The sequence below is a fragment of the Theropithecus gelada genome, chromosome 7a (genome assembly GCF_003255815.1).
Source record: "Theropithecus gelada isolate Dixy chromosome 7a, Tgel_1.0, whole genome shotgun sequence".
Taxonomy (NCBI): Eukaryota; Metazoa; Chordata; class Mammalia; order Primates; family Cercopithecidae; genus Theropithecus; species Theropithecus gelada.
Genome location: NC_037674.1, coordinates 42,294,066 through 42,316,251, shown reverse-complemented (window position 1 = coordinate 42,316,251; position 22,186 = coordinate 42,294,066). Strand labels below are relative to the sequence as shown.

The 22,186-nt window shown below is 52.1% G+C and overlaps 1 protein-coding gene across 1 annotated transcript in view; it reads right to left on the bottom strand.

The window, feature by feature from the left end:
* Positions 1-489: 489 nt before the first annotated feature.
* SMAD6 (SMAD family member 6) overlaps positions 490-22,186 on the bottom strand; it is an 81,046-nt gene continuing 59,349 nt past the window's right edge. Inside the window, exon 4 of the mRNA XM_025390668.1 lies at positions 490-1,485. Coding sequence (XP_025246453.1) covers positions 947-1,485 — 539 coding nt within the window. The 3' untranslated portion in view covers positions 490-946. The remainder of the gene's footprint in view (positions 1,486-22,186) is intronic.

The following is a 22,186-nucleotide window of genomic DNA, read 5'->3' as shown; positions in this document are numbered from 1 at the left end:
TGTCGAGGTCCTAAAAGGATCTACTCACCATGGGGCTTCAGATGGTTCTGCAAGGTAGCAGGTGGGCTTAAGGCCCATTTCAGTCTTTGTTCCCCAGGCCATTTCCACAAAATGGTGAGAAATAGTGTCTTCTTTTAGCTTGCTCATAGCTCAAAGATGGGAGGCATAGACCTGGGCCCTTCTAGGCTGGGGCATGAACCTCCTCCATGAGACTGGAAAAGCTTGTTCAGGATAAATGGCCAGTATATTTTCCCTTTCCTCACCACCATCCCTATCCAATGGACACACCATAGCCATGGGCAGGAAGGAACAACACAACCTTCTCTGGTTTACTTGAGTAAATGTGACTTTCCTCCCTTTTCAATCCGTTCTATCTTTATCCAATAAAACATGAAAACTCAAGTCAAGTTTCAGGGTACACGATGGGTCAGAAATCCGCTGAAGCCTTACCTGCCCCTCTTCGTAAAAAGAAGACAGTTTAAAAAAAACTATAATGCGAATACTTTATTATCGAGTGACTGGTATTAGCTTTTTGACTGGGCTTTAATATCTCAAAAACCATACACCAAACCCAGGCTTTTCCACCTAGCTCTGCTGTATCATTTTCTTTATATATATATATATATATAAAAGTAAAGAAGAGGAAGGAGGAAGAGAAAGAAAATATATCTGTATTGAAAGAATTATAAGCCAAAGTGCGTCTTTCTTGTTTTGTCCATATACACACATTGCACCATACATAAATAATTACATTGTAAAAATGACTCCATAATTACAAGTATAATATATATTTCCATATAATATATAAAACTTTATATTAAATCTAGGTAGATGATATCTGGGGGATTTTGTCCGTGGGGGCTGTGTCTCTGGGCATCGGCCCCTCTCGAGGCCGGCAGGTGGCGGCGGCCGCGGCCTCCCACCCACCCCTCCGCCGGGCCCGCCACTATCTGGGGTTGTTGAGGAGGATCTCCAGCCAGCAGGGGCAGGAGGTGATGAACTGCCGGGAGTAGCAGGGCCCCCAGCCCTTGGCGAAGCTGATGCGGACGCTGTTGGGATCGTAGGGGCCGTCGGCGGCGTCGGGCTCGGGCGCATGCTGCAGCCCCGAGCGCTCGAAGTCGAACACCTTGATGGAGTAGCCGGGCGGCACCTTGCGCACGACCAGGGCGCGGCCGCCGGGCGCGTCCAGCGTCGGGGAGTTGACGAAGATGGGATGCTCGCCGCGGTTGTAAGCCCACACGCCGTCGGGCTCCTTGCTGAGCAGGATGCCGAAGCCGATCTTGCTGCGCGTTCGCCGCACCGACTCGCTGCGCTGCTCCAGGTTGAGCTGGCCCAGGCAGAAGCCGCTGCCCTGAGGTAGGTCGTAGAAGATGCTGACGGCCTGGTCGTACACCGCGTAGAGGCGGCCCACGCGCGTCCGGTGCTCCCAGTACGCCACGCTGCACCAGTGGCTCGGCTTGGTGGCGTCCGGAGACATGCTGGCGTCTGCGGGACAAGCACAGGGACTGCCGCGTTATTCGGGGTGGGGAGGTGGGAGGCACCAGGGAGGGGAGATGGGCTCTGCTGTCTGCACAGTGGGAGCTGGGTAAGGTTTCCAGCATTCAGCAGTCATGTGGGCACCGACTGTGTGCCAGGTTGTCCTCAGGAAATATAGCACACAACAGGACATCTCTTTCACACACACACACACTCACACAAAGGAGAAAACAGAGGTTATGAGCCACAGAGTGCAAGCCAGAGAGCACCTGTTGTGTGCTAGGTGCTGTGGAAGCACAGACATGAACCCTGCATACCCGGCCCCTGCCTCTTCATGCTAGCAGGAGAGACAGGCAGCTGCCTGCACGCCCCCAAAGGAGGGACTGACTGTGGAGCACCCATCACGGACCAGGAGTGGAGCACTGTGCTTCTTACTCTTCACAGCGCACAGGACTCACTTGGTCCTCATGATCACTCTGCAAGGGCGCCACCTTCTCCTCCTTCTACAGAGGAGGGCACCCTGCCAGGATTTGAACCCACTAGTCCAAGTCTCAACCTGACAGAGTAGGGTTAGGCTATTGGTGGATGGGGGCGGGGGTTGACATCACCACATTAGAGGACTCAAGTACAGGAAGGTGGGCTGGGGGTGGGGGGAGCTGCCCCCAGGATCCCATCTGGCCTGCAGCAGCAGGATTCCTGTGGTGACCTTGTTATAAATATGACTGCCCGACTGCTCTCTACCTCAGCCTTAGCCTCCCGGTACCGCCCACTTCAGTTGGCTTTCTTGGCAGGAAATGCAGGTTTTCACCAGAACTGCAGCCACTTCTGCATGGCAGAGGAGCTGAGGGTCCCTAAATGACAAAGAAAATGGCTCCTTAAGGGCTCTGGAGCTGCCCAGCAATCGAAGGTGTGTGCTGCTCCTCTCTGGGCCTCAGTTTCCTCACTGTATAGCAAAGGGGTAGCTAAGGTGTTACTGAAATCCCTTGTCACACTCTGACTCGGGCCATCTGTGTGTCTAGGGGAGTTTAACAATTTTCTGAGACCAAAGTTCAGACCAACACAGACCAGGGTGCTCCCTGCTCTCACGTGGCCAGCTTCTCAGATTCTGATATCTGGCCTTTCCTTGGAGCTCACAGCTCTGAGAAGCAGGCAGGCACCTATAACTGCCCAGTGAGGTGACATGATTTGCCTGCCATGCCTGCTTCCACACAGGTCCCTGGCCTGGGCCTATGCAGAGGGAGGTGTTCTGCTGGAGGCCTGACAGAGCAAAGCAAGGTGCTTCATGGCTGTTTTTCTGAGGAAAACTGATCAAAGTCCAACCAAATCTCAGAGGACAACACTTCTAACAGCTTCACCTGGGAGCCTGCGTGGGGCCAGCTCTGGCTGCCTTTGCCTTGGTCTTTCCCCTGCCTAGAAGCCCCAGAAGAACAGGGTGGCAGGGCCCCTGACATCCCCTTACACACTGGGAGGCCCGCCCAGCCACCTGGCAGGAGGCTGTCTGCCTCAGGGGCCTCCTGGAGGCTGACTGCTCTGCTGTGGCTTTGGGCTGGGCACAGGCTTCATGAGTGTGCCCCTTGCCCTGTGCCTGGCACTGAGTCCCAGACCCAGGTCCCCAAGTCTGCTGGGGGGTAATCCAAGTCCTCACACCAGCCCACAGCTTGGATCATTTTGCCTCAGAGTCTCCAGGGAGGCCTCTGATGCTTCCAGCTGATGGTCAGGAGAGGAGGAAGAGGAGGTTCTACTGCCCTCGACTGAACTGCCCTTAGCCAGTGAGCAATAGTGACAGAGACAGCTCAAGCCCTTGGGAGGTCACTAGGTTCAGGAACTAGGCCATTCCCAGCAGATGGGCAGCTGGGAGAGCCGACTCTGAGCTCCAGTCACTCCACTCCAGTGCCCCTCTCCCCAGCCATCTATCTGGCATGGGTCTGGGAGCCCCCAAGGGCCAGAAAAGCAGCACCGTGCTAGCCTGACCATGAAACTCCAGCACCCACACTGCCCACCAACCAACAAGAATTCCATGACTGTGTCAGGCACAGCAAGGTGGGGATGCAAAAAAAGCGATGCCTGGAGTATGCCGGGAGACAGGATGGGCAACGGCATTCGTGAGTGCCTTCTGTGAGCTGGGCCCCTTCTGCACAACAGCTTCATTTCACCTCTGCTAGCAGCCCATTCCACAGGTGAGGAAACTGAGGCCCAGGGTACACACCAGTGAATGCTGGGGCCGCCTTGGTGCCAGGCCACACTCTAGAGGGGAGCTCTTCTCCACACTCCAGAGAGTTCTGCCCTGGCTCCTTCCTAAAACCTGCACACTGAGCAAGTGCCGCTCCCTCCCTAAGCCTCAGTTTCCCTATCTGTAAGCATGACTGCTCTCATGGTCCATGAGTCCTAGAGGTGATTGTTTACAAGCTGAGGCGTCACTATCCCCACTCTTGGAGGACTCCATTTACTGTCTCACTGAGGGAGGGGTCACTGCTGCACCTCTTCACAGACAAGGCTCTGAGACAGTTGCCCAGCCACTCTACCCGACCCATGGAAAAAGGCAGAGTCTAGCTGGGGAAGGGCAGGGGCGCAGGGGGCGGGGGGAGCGACTTTCTCTTTCCCAGCTTCCAAAAGGTTGCTGGCTGGGAACTCTGGGAGGCTGAGGCAGGAGGCTCACTTGAGCCCAGGAGTTTAAGCCCAGCATGGGCGACAAAGCAAAACCTCACCTCTACAAAAAACGTTTAAAAATTAGCTGGGCATGATGGTGTACATCTGCAATCCCAGCTACTCGGGAAGCTGAGACAGGAGTATTGCTTGAGCCCAAGAGTTTGAAGCTACTGGGAACTGTCATTGTGCTACAATGTGTCACCATTCCAGTCTGGGTGACAGAGTGAGACCTTGTCTCAAACAAAAAGAAAAACAAAAAAGAAAAAAGGAAGTTTTTCAATTCAAGGATAGGTGGGACTTCCTATTCCCCTCCTCTCAGTTCCCAGCCAGGCCAAACTCGCCCCATTTCTCCGCTCAAAACCCATGTCCCCAGCCTAGCCCCAGTGCGTGTTACGGTACCCTATGACTGGGGATGAATCCACAGAGCCGCCCTCAGGCCTTGCCTGCCCCCAGCCATCCAGCTAAGGGACACCCAGGGCTTGAGCCAGGCCCCATCCCCTGCGGCTTCCTTGGTTGAACAGACTGGGTTATACCTCATCAGGCCTGCGCTCCTGGCCATGTCTCCCAAATCCAGGGAGACAGACCGCCACCTCCGGGAAGCCCTCTCTGACCTCTCCTTCCCGGGGCACCTGAACTGCAGCCCCTCCTTTGTCCTTAACAGGCGTCTGCGCTCCTGGCCAGTGCCCCCAAGTTGGTCTACACTCTGACTGGGAAGGGGTGGGGTGGGTCTCCATCTATCCCAAGGCTGCATATCTTTCTTGGGCTCAAGCAATCCTCCTGTCTCAGCTTCCCGAGTAGCTGGGACCACAGATGTACACCCTTGTGCCCAGCTAATTTTCAAAAGCTCTGTTGTAGAGATGAGGTCTTGCTTTGTTGCCCAGGCTGGGATTAAACTCCTGGGCTCAAGTGACCCTCCTGCCTCAACTACTTTTGCACCAACCTAATAAAAGGGAAGGGGGCAGAAAATAAATGTCCAGTGCCTGGACATTGCCCCCACCCCCCACCCCACAGGGAATCCTGAACCCAGCTGGTGGGCTGGTGGCTTCAGGCCCTAGGGCACGGAAGGGTGGTGGGCAAAAACCAGGGTCTCTTGTCTGATCCAGAGGGTAAGCCAGCCACTCTCAGCCTCCCTGTCCCCACTCAGCTCTCAGTCCCCGGGCGTCAGAGCTTGAGTATCCACTGACATTATCTTATCCAGTGAGACCCAACACTTCAGCCTTCCACAAACCAACACATTTTTTTTTAACAGGGGAGCTGGGAATGACACAGGGTGACCACTGCTTCATTTTTGTTTCTGTTTGAGAAACAGTCTCACTCTGTCACTTAGGCTGGGGTACAGCAGTGGCGCAGTCTCGGCTCACTGCAGCCTTGACCTCCCAGGCTCAAGCGATTCTCCCACCTCAACTTCCCAAGTAGCTGGCATTATAGGCACACACCACCGGATTTTGCCATGTTACCCAGGCTGGTCTCAAATTCCTGGGCTCAAGCAATCTGCCTGTCTGTCTCCCAGAGTGTTGGAATTACAGGCATGAGCCATTGCACCCGGCCTACCACTGCTTTATTTTGCCATGTACAGACTTATTTTCTAACTTATTTTTATTTCTTTCACCATGGACCAATGAAAACTTAGTTTTGAGACTGGCCTGTTGGGACCACTAATGGAGTCCAATCATCTGGTGCCCCACAGACAGCATCCTGGGAGGCGTCGAGGGACTTGCCCAAGGACACACAGCAGTGGGTGGCAGACCTAGGGCCAGAACTTGAGAGCCCAGAACTCTACTCTAACCCATGCCGCATGGTCCACAAGGTTTCACAGTGAGACTGTCCTAAGGCTGCCACCACTGACTGGATATGTGGCCATCGATAAACTGCTAAATGTCTCCAAGACTCATTCACTGTATTTGCAAAAGGACTGATTCAATAATCAAGTGCTCCACTCACACACTGTCCATCTCTGAATTTTCTAGACACTCCGGCAAAATCAAGTGGGTGCAGAAGGAAGGAGCTGCCTTGTTTACGGGCTCCAGTGTTGGCCTTACCCTTCAGAGGCCAGGGATCTTTAGTGGGGTTGGGGGTCATGGCCCAGGGTCGCCGCCATGGAAGGTCTCAATAGGACTGTGGACAAGGCCCTTTGCAAACTGCAAAGCACTTTACAAATGTTAGGGGTTAGCCCCTAGCCTGGTACCTGCAGTGAAAGAGGTGCCCAGTGAGTGAAGGAATGGAAGAATGAAGCAATGCATGTCTGAATGTCTAGAATGAGCCCTGCTGTGGCTCCATTCTCTCACACACATATGTGCATTCAGATTTCATGCGGTGTGTCCAACACAAGCTGACATGCTCTCTGTGACACCATGAGTGAGAAGGTAGGTGCCCCCTAACCCATGGTCCCTACTCTGTACTTCCCACAGCTGCACGGCCCCTTCACCCTGTGCCTCTCAGTCACAAGCCTAGGCTGCCACTCAGGTGAGGGGACAGTCTCTTACAGAAGGATCTTTTTCTCCTCGTGGCTCCTAGGCTGTGGTACTGCCATCTCCCACGGCCATCAGCCTAATTAGGAACCAACTCTTTAATTGCAAATAAATACCGGGGAGTCAGACCCGAGTGAACAACATCAAAGATGACCGAGTTTTGACCGAAACGCCCGCTCACTACCCCCTGCTCAGGGCCTGGCCTAGTTCCCAGCCAGACTCTGGGTCCTGCTGGGAGGGTTCCGGGGGAGGAGGAGAGGCGCTGTGTCTGGGATGGATCTGGCAGAGTGGCACTAGCCTGGGAGGAGTCCTGCCTCCTGGCCCTGATCCAGCAGGTCATCTCCCTCCTCCGGCCTCAGTCTTCCCATCCGAACAATGAGATCATTACTCTCTCCCCAGCTCTAAATTTCCGTGATTTAATGTTCCTAGGACTAGCAGCTCTAGTCCTAACCACCCAAACCCAGAAACCAGCTCAGATATCTATCAACAGAAAACCAATAAACAAAAACTAGGAACATCCAGCCAATGAAACACTACTCACCAGGAAAAAGGAACAAGCTACTGACACCCGCAACAAGGTGCATGAATCTGAAGGGCATCCCACTGAGCGTGGGAGGCCAGACACAGAAGGTTCGTGGTATATTTCCACTGAGACAAAACTCTTGAGAAGGCAAACTAATCTACGGCAGTGTAAATCAGAACAGTGGCCAGGCATGGTGGCTCACGCCTGTAATCTCAGCACTTTGGGAGGCTGAGGCGGGTGGATCACCTGAGGTCAGGAGTTCGAGACCAGCCTGGCCAACATGGCAAAATCCCGTCTCTATTAAAAATACAAAAAAATCAGCCGGGTGTGGTGGCGGGCACCTTAATCCCAACTATTTGGGAGGCTGAGGCAGAAGAATAGCTGGAACCTGGGAGGCGGACGCTGCAGTGAGACAAGATTGTGCCACTGCACTCCAGCCTGGGCAACAAGAGCGAAACTCCATCTCAAAAAATAAAATAAAATAAAATAGATGAGAACAGTGGTTACCCCTGGGGAAAGGGAGACAACTGGGAAGAGGCACAAGAGAACTTTCCAGCATGATGGAAATGTCTGATTTCTTGATTGGAACCATGGGAACTTGGGCATCTGTGCTGTAAAAAGACACATCCTGTACGCTTAAAGAACCGTGGATTTCATTTTAGGTATGAGACCTTGAAAAAAATTAAAAAGAAGAAAGTGGCAATGTCCTGTAGCTGTTCTAGAGTGGCCCTAGCAGGGCTCCGCAGTGGCCCAGGGGACAAGCCCTTTATCCTCCTGGTGGCAACCACATTCCTGCCACCAGAGGGTGGTGGCTGTCTGCACCGAGGAGGAGGAGGTGACTGGTCCCAACAATAGGCCTTCTCCCCTGCACAGAAATCCGCCCCTCCGATGGCTGGCATTCTTTCCTCTACGCCTCTCTGCCCAGGGAGGGTGCTGCGAGCCCAACATGTAATTTTGTGGGGGTGCAGGGGCACCAAGGGAGCTGACTGCAGTCTGAGGGAGGCGGGGAGTGCTGAAATCCCAAGAAAAGCCTTTAGCTTCTTCGAATCAGCAGTTTTCTGTCAAAACAAAGGGCAGGAACGTTCCTGTGTGCTCCCCCGTGGGCTGCAAGCTCCAAGAGCCTGAGCATAAACTGCAGCCTGCTTTCTTCCTGCTTCCCCCTTTCCTTTTGACCAGACTGCCTCAGACTCAGCCATCCCCTAAAGGAACCAGCGTTGTGCCCAGCTTAGACTCAAAGGTTCAGGGCATTCATGGGAGGCTCAGCCCGAGTCCTCTGGGTCTTCAAGGGTCTGGGTCAGCAGGGGAGCAGGTGGTCCCTACTCCTTCACCTTCCAAGTCTTTGCTGCTACTTCACACACACCTGGGCCATAGCAACCTCCCTGGCTCTCCCAGGGCTAGATGGAAAGGGCCTGCTCAGCACCTCGTTGATAGGCCTGAAACAAGGGCAGACAGGCCCAGACCCTATCGAGAGCGAAGAAGAGATACTCAAAAGTCTCAGAGGCCCAGAGAGGTTACGTGACTTGCCCAGGGTCACCCAGCAAGTTGGTGGCAGAGCTGAAGAGGGGCCCAGGGCTGGCTTTTCCAATCTCCTTTGCACAGGGCTGCACTGAGGCCTCCTGCCCTCCTGGAAAACTCCTTTCTTCTGTCCCATGTCATGCCTGTGGCTTCAAGTTCCAGTCCAACCGGCAGCTTTTCATCTGTGGCTCCCAGGCCTGGGAGTAATTACGTGGCCCTGCATCTGGTTAACCTAACACCCCTTTTAAAGCCTTGTTTGCCCATTAGATAAGTAGTTTTTGTTATCAAACTTAGAGGGAAAAAGGAGTTTCCACTTAACTCTCCTTTGTCGTTTTAAGCTGCAGAAATGGCTTCAGGTTTTGCAGCAAGTCTCGAGATGCAGCATTAATTAGAGGCTCTTTTTCTTTTCTTTGTGAAGGGAGGGGAAGACCAGTTCTTTCTTTATCCACTGGGCTCCGGCAGTAAAAGCAGAGAAGGAATGTGCACAGGGCCATGTTAATGGTCAACAGCTTAGAACGAGCCTCTCTGCTGAACTCTTTCCAAAAGCTGGGCCCAGCTGACAGGAGTTTCCTCTTATTCGCTCCCACCCACCCCTCCCCACCCCCCACCTCAGCTCCAGCACCTTTGGCTCCTAGAGGAAGCCGGGCTTCCAAGGGGAAGTTCCTAATCGGTCATTACATCACGGGCGGTCTGGCCACCACTGCAGCCTGCCTGCACAGGGCCCACCTCAGGGGCTCTTTTGGCGGCTGGTCTCTACACTGGCCACCACCCCCCAGACAGCCGCTCAGCTAGTCGGCTGCGGGTGGAGGGATGCCCCTAAGACAGGGAGTGTGATGGGAACAGGAGGGCAGCATGACAGAACCAGGAGGAGGGAGACTGAGGAACATGCCATCCACATGGCCAAGGCGCAAAAACAGGCTCAGAGAGGTAAAGTGACTTGCCAAGGTCACAGTGGAAATGAGTGACACAGCTGGGACCAGGATGTCTCCTGCATACGGTTAAAAGCATGGACTAGGGAGCAAAGGTGCCTGCATGTGAATCCCAGCTCTGCCACTCAGAGCTGTGAAATCTTGGGCGAGTGACTTCACCCTTCTAGGCCTCAGTTTCCTAACCTGTAACACAGGGATGCAATCAATGGTTACTTCATCAGGGTGTTGGGATTAATTTCAAGTGTGTCAAATAATGCCTGGCTCAAAATAGGCATTGCATAAGTTAACAGCTATTATGATTACTAATATTATTACTACCATGCAGCCTTATCTACATATATATAAAAATTATATGACAGAGTAACTCAGCCTGTGTGGTTCATAAGGGCATTCGTATTCAGTAGTAACACCTGCAAACATAATATGTGCCAGTGGAGTTGAGAATCAAGGGGAAATAATAATAGTCATGATAATAATATAATAAACTAGCTCACATTTAAGAAACCTTTACCAAATACCAGGCAGTGTCTGAAACCCTTTAAATGCACTACCTCAACATATGTTAATTCTCCCATCTTAAGATGAGAGAGCTGAGGCCTGAAAGTCCGGAAACATACCCCAACTTCTCAGCGACGAAGCTGCAGAATTGGGATTTGAGCTTCCATCTTTCTAACCTTAGAGATGCGGACTCTGCATCACTCCTGTGGTTGCAACCTGTGGGCTGCAAAATCCTAGAGGACGTCAGGGCAATGGCACAGAGACCATGCTATAAGAAGCTAGCCATGTCCACTCCACGCCATCACGTGGGGGTTCTGCAAAGACTGGACGAGAAGAGGGGTCCTCGGAGGTGACAGTGCTAACGACACTGCCCCACGACATGCTGCCCACCTTCCTAGGAGGACGGTGGGCTTTTCAAATATCACACCCTAACAGCTATTTCTGGCCCCCCTATGCAGCCCTGGAAACACACTTTTTGGCTTTTAAGTGTAGTTTTTCCCCCACACTCAAACATTCTACCCCTCTAATACACAAAAATGAGTATTTTGTAGATGGGCTACAATCATAATAATTGATCTTGGGCAAGGGCTGCTACCCCGGGCTTGTCCCTGGGGAGTGGGAGGTGCTCTACATGCTTCATTCATGATCCTTTTTGAACTGTGCAAGTCCAGGAGGCAGAATCATCCCAATTCTCAGGACAGACCCAAAGTGAGAGTGCAGCGCAGGAATCCGGATAGACTGGACTGACCCTGAGCCCACTGTCTCTCCTCTGGGCCCTCCTTGGTGCTGCCTCATATGCTCCCTTAGCTCTCCTGGGTGGTCCTCAGAGTCCCCCAGTCGCAGGAGGGGTTTAGGAGTGATCTGGGGTATCCTGACGGTCAGCGGCCACCTGGCTGGGCCGTACCCAGCCTTCTCGAGGCCAAGGGTTTTCTGCAGGCTTTTCTCTGCAGAAAGGCCTTTCTTTCAGCTTCGGCGCCCTGACTGCAGCCTGCTTGGCCCCACCTCTCTGGAAGAACAAAGTGGTGGCCTGGGCTGTGATGGGTAAGGTTTCCATTCTTTTATCTCTTGCAGTATTCAAACAAATCCTGAACAGATGAACTCATCTTGCAACCCTGACACAAAACAAGCTTTTTTTTTCACCCAGGTCCTAATATACAGGCCTGCTCAGTGTCTCCTCCACAGGCCATTTCCCCAGGAGCTATTAGGCCTTACCACTCCAACGGGCAAGGGGACCCACCAGAGGATGAAACCTGGGGCCCCACTCCCATCAGCATGCCTCTACCTGCCCTCCACCTGCAGCTCACCCGTCTGGCCCTGCCGAAGAGATCGTCTCCCACCCGCTAAGACTGCTCTGGGTTCCCTGGGCCCAGACAGCACGGCTTTTCTCTGCAGGTCCCAGGGCTCTGTGGTACAAGCTCCCTTCACTACACTCTCTGCAGGCAGCTATAGCTTTGAAGAGCCACACGGAGGCTGGTGGTACAGCTATCTCCTCCATCAGAGGACTCATCCCTCAGACTCTGTGCCAGAAACAGTGGTGCTGCCCTCTTAAAAGAAACCCCAATTACTCAAGCCTGAAAAGGAAAAGACCACCTGGCAAGCAAGGCAGGGAAACCCCTCAGGCCCTTGGGGAGGACAGGAGCCCAGGTGGGGGAACTCTGGTTCCCTGTGTCCTGGAGGGAACGAGGGTGGAAAGGGAGAGCCAGGGCAAGACAAGCAGATTATAAAATCAGCCCACGTTTTGAGAAGGAACCAGTTTCTGCAACAAAGCCTCTGAACTTTGCTCCCATTCCAAGTCCTCTTTTGTTTTATCATAAAGTCAGACTCTGGAGTGTGTTTGTTTGTTTTCTTACTCAGAGACCACCTGGGGTGGGAAAGCCTTGCTTTCATTATTGCCCCTGGAAAGGTTCTAAAATAACAGTGTGCAAGACAATGAAGCTGGTACCTCAGTCCCCAGGTGGCAGTTGTGAGATGGGAAGGGGCCCCCAAATCCTCCCAGCCTATGGGTCTGCACTGCTTATGGCCAAACTGCCGGGTTCACCTATAAACCAGGGCCTGCAGCGGCCTTCAGGGCTGCTGTTCTCACAGCAGGCTGGGCCTGAGTTCTCATCTCAGGCATTAAATGCCCAAGTTCACCAACTGAACCTAACCCTGAAGTCCCTGGTTAATCTGAGATCACAGAGACAAAACTGGCCCTTTGGGGTTCAGATAGGGACAGCCTGGGCGTGCATCAGAGGTGCAGGGATGCTGGTTTGTAGCAGATGATGGTAGGCTTCAAGAAAGCCCTTCTCAGCTGGGCGCGGTGGCTCAGGTCTGTAATCCCAGCACTTTGGGAGGCCAAGGCGGGTGGATTGCCTGAGGTCAGGAGTTCAAGACCAGCCTGGCCAACATGGTGAAACCCTGTCTCTACTAAAAATACAAAACTTAGCTGGGCGTGGTGGCGGGCACCTGTAATCCTAGCTACTCGGGAGGCTGAGGCAGGAGAATAGCTTTAACCCAGGAGGTGGAGGTTGTAGTGAGCCGAGATTACGCCATTGCATCCTGGGCAACAGGGCAAGACTCCGTCTCAAACAAAAAAAAAAAAAAAAAAAAAAAGAGCCCTTCTTTTGGCACATTCTCCATCTTGCAGATTCCCAGAGCTGACAGAACTTGAGGCACCTTTAATTGTCTTTTATTCCCCATATACAATGTGTTTTATTGGCAAACCTCCTGCCTTAGACTTCTTCTTGGACCTAACTAATATAAAGCCATAAAAGCAAAGTACCTAAAAATTGCCCTCAATTAGCCTGTCTCAGCTCTCAGGAACAGGCACCCACACTGGTGTAGAACTGTCCCAGGGGGTAACCAGGTAAGGTACCCACAGCCCAGCCCCCTCAAATCCTTGGCCTCACCATCTCCTGCCACCAGGCCGCTTAGCTCCCTGGGCTTTGAGCGCCCCACCCAGTGTGCATTTCCTCCATCCACTCTCTTGATCTGGAATGCTTCCTGAGACCACAGATGATGGAGAGGTGAACTCGTGCAAATCTTCACAGCTATGTTACCGTGGGCAGGTGACCACATCTCTGAGAACCAGGACCAGCTGTCTACCGTGGGCAGGTGACCACATCTCTGAGAACCAGGACCAGCTGTCTACTTGTGAGGGCCCAGGGAGAAATGAAAACGCAGGGCCCCTTGTTCCAAAATGATGAAGATTTTCAAGATGGTGAGAGCACAGCATTCAGTTAAGCAGAGACCTCTTCTGAGCAGAAGCCCTGAGTTACCCCACACATCGAACACCCATGGAGCCAGTGCTGCCAGGGCCTGGTTTCCTCTAGGTGATTACCTAACTCACAGGGGTTAAGGGGTTTTCAAGAAGAGCCTGACAACAGTACCCGGCACTCAGTGACCATGAGTTTCTTTCTCCATTCCCTAATACTTGTCAGAAACTTGCTTAACCATCCAGACACCACTGTCACTTCCTTTGGAAAGCCTTCCTCAGCCCCTGGGTCTCAATCACACACCCCTCTTCTGTGACACTCAAATTTATGCTGTCAACAGAAGGGTACGTGTCTCCATCCAATTCATCCACCAGCAGGCTGGCCTGGGATTCAGCTGGCTTGATCTCCCCTCTCCTCCCCGAGGACCTGGTACTATGTGGCCTAACAGAGGTGCTCTCAGCAATGGGGAGCTGAATATAAAAACTCAAAGGCTGGAAGGGCTTTTGGAAAGTCGTCTGCCTCCTTTCAAACCAGGTTTGAAAAAGGCACTGTGGCAACACTGTTCCCATTTAACAGATGGTACTACTGATGCTCAGAGGTCAGTATGTTAGGTAGGCGTGGAGAACCAGTGTCCCCATTTGCTGATCCTCCTGATGCAGCCTGGTTAACAAAATGGCAAATGAGTTCACTATGTGTGAGGATTGTTTCAGTGGCTCGAAATAAAATGAAATAAAATAAAATCACCTAAAGCCTACAAGTCATCTAATCTGGCCATGGGGGTGGATTTAATTTCCCTGGCTTGCTAAGTCTATGAAGGTAAATGGAACAGGGAACATGGCTTTGAATGGAAGAGCCAAAGAATGGGTGGAGAAGCTGGTTTCCTTATTTGCAAAGCTCTCAAATGTAAGCTTCATCTAACACTATTTTGTTGTTATTTACCAACTAGACAGAATCAGGTGACCTTTGCAAGTCAAATATACCTGCCTCTATTTACACTAAAGATGTAGGCTGGATACGGTGGCTCACGCCTGTAATCCCAGCACTGTGGGAGGCCAAGGTGAGAGGATCACTTGAGCCCAGGAGTTTGAGATGTGCCCTGGCAACATAGCAAGTCCCCATCTCTACAAAAAAATAAAAAAATTATCCAGGCATGGTGGCATGTACCTGGAGTCCCAGTTACTCTGGAGGCTGTGGGAGGATGGCTTGAGCCCTGGAAGCTGAGGCTGCAGTGAGCCATGGTTGCACCACTGCACTCCAGCTTGGGAAACAGAGCAAGACCCTGTCTCCAGAAAAAAAGAAAAAAAAAAAAAAAAAAGATGCAGCTTGGGATAATCACTCCAAAATTAAAAGTACAAAGGTGGAACATTAGATAATAATTCTTGCATTAAATCCTTTCCTTTAAAATAGCCTTTTGTTATACAAAAATACAGGATCCACACCTCTTTGGTGAATGCAGAGACCTATATATACTGAATTTTCTTAAAGTGAGTATTGCCTCGGTCATTCTTGCGTGTTTCTGGAACAAGCAGGAATGCTTTATAATTAACAAAAAGCTAATATTGACTGGAGAGATTATTAATCCACAATTAAATACTAACATTTGCTGTAGAGAATGCAGGAACATGAGACTTAAGCATTCTCAACAAAAATGTTGCAAAATGCCCTACTGGCTTGGCAGAAGTACACAGCTCTGCCATGGCCACCCGTCTGTACTCTGTGGCTGTGCTACTATGCAGGCAAGTTGAAGCTGCTTGACGCATCCATGCCCAAGCTCCCAAGCTGCCAGGAAAGAGCTGGCTTGTTTGATCAGGGGTGAAAGGTGCAGAGGAGGGAGGGAGTCAACCAGTATATCCATCCTACCAGACTAACAGGCAGACATAGCCCCACAGAGACTCCAGGACCCATACCTCTACCCCAAGTCCAAGACTGGTTTCCAAGGTAGAAGGAGGCCAAGCTTGGCTCCCACAGCCCATGCCAAAAGGGTGGTTCTATCCTCATTGATGGTGATGGTGAGATGTTCTTTTGAACTGTGGAAGGTTTCCCGATTCTGCAAGCCCATTCATAAATGACCTTGTTTTCGCTTACGGAATATAAAGCTCAGAGGTTTGGTGACTACCCCGCGGCCCACAAGGTGCATGACGAAGCAGGATCAGATGCTCCTTCCAATGCCACTGCCTCCCGCTCAGCATCTTGAAGAAGTTGAGTCATTAGCTCAGTAAGAGTTTCATATTTCTCGGAGTAATTCTTTAGCCTGTGTCTGGATAACAGCACACACTGCATGACTAACACCAACACAGCAATAACATGAGGGCCGTGATCACAACTGTCAACCGGCTTCTATTTGGTATTCTATTGCCAAGGTTAACTTTTCAGTGAAGATCAGCATGCCATGTTTTCCATGATCCAGTTCATCATTCTGGATTTCTTCTAGAAAAGACCAGAGTCCCATGGAGACGTCTGGGCTGAACTCAATGATGGCAATGCCCAAGTGCCTTCTAGAACTGTTTCCCCCTCCAGCGGGCTGTTTGCAGCTACAGAGACCTGTGTGATAGGTGGGAAGAGGGGGTGCCTTTCCTGAATCACAGGGAAGCCTTGCTGGAGTCTACCCAGCAGGCAACTTACATACATGGGCCCAGCAAACATTGGCAGAGATTCGCTAACAGGGACCCTATTTAGGTTGCTGCAGACACCCTCTGTTCTCGCTGGGTCTCCTATGGGAATCTAGTGGCTACTGAGCATCTATGTCCACATATCCCATCTCATTTAATGCTGACAACAATCCTAGGAGGCAGGTATCACTTTACAGAGGAGGAAATGAAGGCTCAGGGAGGTTAAGCCCCCAGCCTAAGTCACACCGCTGACAAGCCCCAACCGAACCCAGGGCAGCCAGACCCCGCAGCCATTCTTCCTGCCATTTCTCTTCACAGAGTGCATCCTGGACGCTGCTCAACTTCTAGCCTGTACCTAGTTCCAACAGGCAGTCAGCACAGTCCCTCTCCTTGACATCTCCCACGGGTGTGACTTGCGCCTCCTCCGCGAGGCTGGCGCCTGCCCCCTGCCCCCCATCCCTTCCACCTCCCTTCCCCATGGGCACAAATGGCCCTGCAGGTCCCCAGCGTCTGCATTCCTAGAGCACATGCCCACTAAGGAGGATCCTGAGTAATTCAGCCCATAAATCATGGCCATTGTGAGTTTCCCTTTTAGCCACAGGCAAAGTCAAATTTTCCTTCCCCCACTGTAGTTAACCACTCTTTGTTCACTGTATCTCTCTCAGCTCTGTCTGGCTGGGGGCCAGCTCTCAATTATTAATTAATCTGGGAGGCGCAGGTTGCATTCCTGGCCACCTAACCACTTCCTCCTCAGTAGGGAACTTGCAGGCTGGGCCTTTTGAGTTACATCAAGTGTCGCACAACATCCCAGTCCTGTCTTGTGGCCACTGCTGCAAGAAAGAATGCCTAACATCAGAGTTAAAAATAACAGCAGAAAACCTGAATATCCAGAAGTCGCCTTTCCCAACTTCATCCCATAGCACCAATCCAACCTGCATGCCCCCATCATCATAAAGCCATGATGTGCCTCAGTTTCTCTTGTCTGTGAAATGGGTAGATGTTCCCCGACCAAGTAAGGCAGCGGTCTGTGTGTTTGTGTAGGGAGGGAGTAATCAGTGAAATCAACGAGCCCTCCCCTCTGGCAATTCTTACTAGCTGGAAAGGGAGACACCAAGACTTAAAAGTTACGAAGCAGTCCCAACATTTTGGGAGGCTGAGGTAGGCAGATCACGAGGTCAGGAAATAGAGACCATCCTGGCTAACATGGTGAAACCCCATCTCTACTAAAAATACAAAAACTAGCCGGGTGTGGTGGCGGGCGCCTGTAGTCCCAGTTACTTGGGAGGCTGAAGCAGGAGAATCACTTGAACCCAGGAGGCGGACGTTGCAGTGAGCCAAGATCACGCCACCGCACTCCAGCCTGGGGGACAGAGCCAGACTCTATCTCAAAAAAAAAAAAAAAGTCCTGAGCCTGAGCCACAGCAGGTGCTGCTTCTCACCTCATCCACTCGCTTTCTCCTCGCTGGATGAAGGAAAGCTCCAGGCGACTGGGATAGTGGGGATAGCAGGGGTGAGGGCTGCAACTCAGCCTTATTAAAGTCATTCAAGCATCTTCAGGGGTGTTGAGGGAGAGGATGGAAGTGTGACCCCTCTTCGCTGGGTCAAGTTTTCGGGAGGTCTCTGCATGAACAAACACCCCGAGAAACAAGGGGACCAGCCTTGGTGTGAAATGGAGCCTTATGGCGGTGAAACCCAGGGGTGGAATCTGAGCAGTGTCTTTAATTCCTAAAAGTAACAAAGGTCTTTCCCTCCTTTTAAGTTACAAGTTAGAATGGGTACTTGATGTCAGCAACAATGCTGAACCTTTGCTGCTAGCTGGATGGAGCTGGATGGAAGACAAAATGAAGCCGTGAGATCAGAGAAGGACAAAAATGGTAGAAGCAACCTATCATAGCAAGGACAAACACTTACGTGGTAAATGCCATCAAGTATCCTAGTATCCTTTTGGTCATCTCCCTCCTCTGGGTCTATACACAGCTTCCAGTATGTCAACCTTACCCACAGAATCCACCGAGCTGTCAACTGTAAACTCCAAGGACTCAGCACCTTAGGATATATAGTCTAGGAAAGATCTTTAAATCTCATGCTTTCTGCATTCCATGTTATATCTGCTTTTGATGTGACAAGACAGATGACTTGGCCCCATATCTTCATATACTCTAGGGAGGAAGGGACGCTTTTGTCTCTTGGCTTCCCTTCCCTAAATACTGAGGCTTTCGGATAAAGCACGCATCCCACCAAGATAAATTACTGTGCACATACAATAAAGTACCATTAATTAGGACTCATAAATCCAGAGTTTGTAATAATTCCGAAAGCAGCTGGGTCGAAGTAAAAAAAAAAGTTTTGATAAACAAATGCAAAATATAAATAAGGTTCAGGAGAACTGTTTATCCTATTAGCAGTGTATAAACAACTGGCATACCAATTACAAATCGCTCTTATCTGCTCTCGAAAGCACATCTCTGCATGACCTCTGACGGGAAACATTATCCAGTTAGTATCACAGTCTACAGTATTTGGAAATCACAAAACCTGATTTCTTAGACAGTATCCTTTCCAATTACCCACCACCCAGTCAGCCTGAACTGGTGAGGAGCCCCTGAGCTGTCAGTGTTCTTTCTCTGTGTATCTGGAAAGGAAGTCCAGTGGATGGCCGAGGCGCTTCAGCCCTGCTCTGGTAGTCAGTGGCCACCCAGGAAGGAGTGGCAGCCCTTGGCTCTGGCATGCCAACACGCCACCCAGTTATCTCCATGCCCATCTTCGAGAAGCAGCGTTGCCTAGGGCATTTGGCCAGGGGGCTCTGCCAACTCGGGCTTTTCCAAACGGGCAGGGTGGGCCCCACCCCTGTGTGGAAACCCCTCAGGCGTCAACTGCAGTAGGTGAACCAAGGACAGCCCGTTTGTGGCTTCCTTGGTGATTTACACATTAGCTGGGACCCAGGTTCTCTCTGTGGGAGGAAGCAGCATTTTCAACCTTGGGGAAGACAGACATGAGGGGCCCCAGATAAGCTGGGGAGTGTGGAGTGGCAGGAAGAGGCCCCGGGCAAGGCTGTGAAGCCAAAGCGTGGAGAGAGTGCGTCGGTCCTGGCCTGAGAGGGACAGACTGCGAGGCCCCAGAGAAGTGGGCAGGGGGCCAAGCTGGAAATACCGAGGCTGCTCCAGCTCAAGGAGATGGCCCTGCCAAGTCGGGGAGGCGGCACTGACGAGAGAATGGCAGGTTCCGGCTGGGCCAGTCCCCAAGGGCACCAAGTCAGGAGCAACTGCCTGTGTCTCTGGGCACGTGGGGGCTGGAGCCATGCCAGGGAGACCCAGAGCCGCCAGTCTCCCCAGGGTGCCCCTGTCCTGGTGCTACCCTGCAGCCCACCAGCCTGAGGACCCCTGAGGAATGCAGAGCCCCTCTCCAAGTGGCGTGCTGACCTTGGGCAGGGAGTCGGGCCTGGCCACCAGACTGAAGATTGCTCTTTTCCCCTCCACCTTCCGACTCCTAGTTCTGGAGGTGCTCAGCACATCTCACTGAGCCCACTGTGCAACGGGTCCCTGCTGCTGCTTGCCTTGAGGGCACTTTGGACATCTTCTGGCTCAACAAGACCCTGACTGCACCCACTGGGTGAAGGAAGCAGCCTCAGAAGGGGATCCCAAGACTGGTAGGGACCTCTCCTCTGTGTCCTTTGGAGACGACTCCTCCTTTGGGACAGGGAAGCCAGGTATATTAGTGAACTCCTTTTTCTCTTTCCCCCTACCAACTCCTCTGCATCTTCCCCTTGGGCTTCAAAAATTGCTATTGTAAGACCAATAAAAACACTAGAGTTGGGGCTTGGCACTGTGCAAGCATCCTGCCACCAGACGGACATTCTGCCACAGACACCATGGGTTCTGAAGCTGACCCTTAACGGTACAGTTTGATGGGCGGGATTCTTTATCTCTATGTCTGGAATCTGAGCATCCACTGAGTTCAGCCCTCTTTCCCCCCATGGTGTTTACTCTAACCAACTCACTTATTTGTGAAGACCCAGCAAGAACCACTTCCCGGCAGGTCCTTCTTGCTGGAGTCTGACCACCTCTACCTCCCCCAAAGTGCCCCCTCCAGGCAGTGCTCCCGCCCCACCACAGAGGGCTGCCCTGGCCTTGAACACAGGGAGCTCCACCCAGAAACCCTGGAAGCAAATTCCCTGAGGGGAAAGAGTGGGTAGAATGTTTTCAAGAACCACTCATTGTGGGTTTGGGTTTCAGCCAGCAGAAGTGCCACTGAGATGCCAGAGAGGCATTTCCTTGGGAGACAGAGTCCCTCTCACACGCTTGCTAGGCGCCTACTGTGTGCAAGCATGCACCCACGCAGGCATACCGGAAGGAGGACTCATGGTGCGGTGAGGGAGGCATTGGAGGTGGAAGTGAGGAGAAAATAACGGGGGAGTTCAAGGAAATCAGGGAGACTCTTGTTTTTGTAAACATCATTCCTTCCTTCTGGTCAGTTCCAAGTTCTTTAGTGGGCTATACACGCATTATTTTTTTCTCTCACATCAAAATAGCCCTCCCTCAGACTGGAAGAAGAACACAAACATTCTTTGCTGCTGGCCTGCAGGAGGTGAGCAGTCGCCTAGGGCTGAGCTGACTATAAGCCTGAAGACGCCCCAGCCTGGGAGTTCTGAGCGCCACTTCCTTGCTCTCGATTCAAAATGGACTCTGCTGTCTGGGGAATCTGCACACCACCCCAGTGGGCCATGTAAATGTCATGGGGTGAGGTGGGCATGCCACCCTTGGGCTGGCGAAAGCTCTGAGAAGTACAGGGTGCTGTGGAATGTACCGTCCAGCAGCAAGGGTGTGCGTATTTCAAAGAAATGTGGAGGAAGCCAGGGAAATCTAAAGGATTCCTTGGGAATGTCTGGGCCAGAGATCATTCAGCCTGACCTCCTCCCTTTACAGAAGAGGGAACTGAGGCCCAGAGCGCAGAGATCACTCATCCAAGGTCATCCAGGAAGGTAGGGCCTTACAGCTAGGGCTGCTGCCTCGGAGGAAGGCCCCCCATCCTAGATACCACCAGACCCAAGGAACGGAGACAAATAATCCTGGTGAGTCCAGCCAACATGAATTATTTTTGCAAAATGGTCTGTTTATTTGTTCTTGTGGGTAGAAGGGAGAGAGTCCTTCCTCGCATGGCTGTCGGAACAACTCCCGCCTGTGCCTGCGAAGTGACCCGCCCTGGCTGGCCGGCACCACCACCAACTCTCAGGCAAAGGATGTGCGTTGCAAAAATGGGGCAAAGTTTCCTATTCTGAAGATAACATTGTAAGACACAGGAAGTCTGAGAGCACAGCTTGGTTTCCAGAAAGCCTCTGCACGCCCGTTCGCAACCCCTTCCATTGTACGGGGCTGCCAGAGATTCTGAGGCTGGGGGTGGGGCAGGAGGGACAGGGACAGTGCTAGGAAGTGACAGAAGCCACAGACCAGGTAAGAGCCCAGAGAGGGGTTTTCCCGGCTCTCAGGCTCACTGGATCTCGTGGCAATGCAGACGCCCCTCTGAGTTCCAGCTTCCTCAACTGAAAACTAAAAGGGTTAAAAGAGGCAGTGTTTCTCCTGCCCTGGTGTCCAGACTCCCAGGCCCCGCCCCTGGAGATTCTGATTCATGGGTCCTGGGTGGAGCTCGGGAACCTATGCTGTTAACGAGATTTAGGAGGCCCCTTTTCTGACTCTGATATATCATGATCCCTCGAGAGGAAGGTTCAACAGCCTGGCATGGTGGGGAGGGAGTTAGCTTCCTCCAGGGAAGGATGACAAGGGCAGGAAGGAGACCAAACCAAGTCAACTTCCTAGCATAAGACAGACGTGGTTGGTCCCAGCGCCAGGCCTGGGAGACTGGCCGGGAAGGCGACACTCTGGAGCCGTCACGGATGGCCCTGACTAGTGTGTCTGGGTGTGTTTGAGGACAGGCCCTTGGGACAGTGTGCACCTCCCTGTGGGATTTGGAATCAACGACCTCAGTTCAAATCCTAGCTCTGCCGCTTCCTAGCTGTGTATCTGGGGTGAATGCCTCAGTTTCTCTGGGCCTCAGGTTTCCCAACTGTGACATAAGATCAGGAGCAGCCATGAGGATGAATCACTGGAAGGGGACTAAAGTACTAATCACTGACAAGTCCTTCGAGCCCGCCATGTGCCAGGCACACCTAGTTCTCACAATAACCCTACAATGTGGATGTTCTCAATTTTCAAAGTCACACCGGTGGTACGGTATTCTGACGGTTCCGCTCTGGCATGCAGGGAGTCTTCCCCTCATGCTGCCTTCCTTCCCTTCTCTGGATTTCAGGCACCGCCTAGCAGCCATGACGGGCACT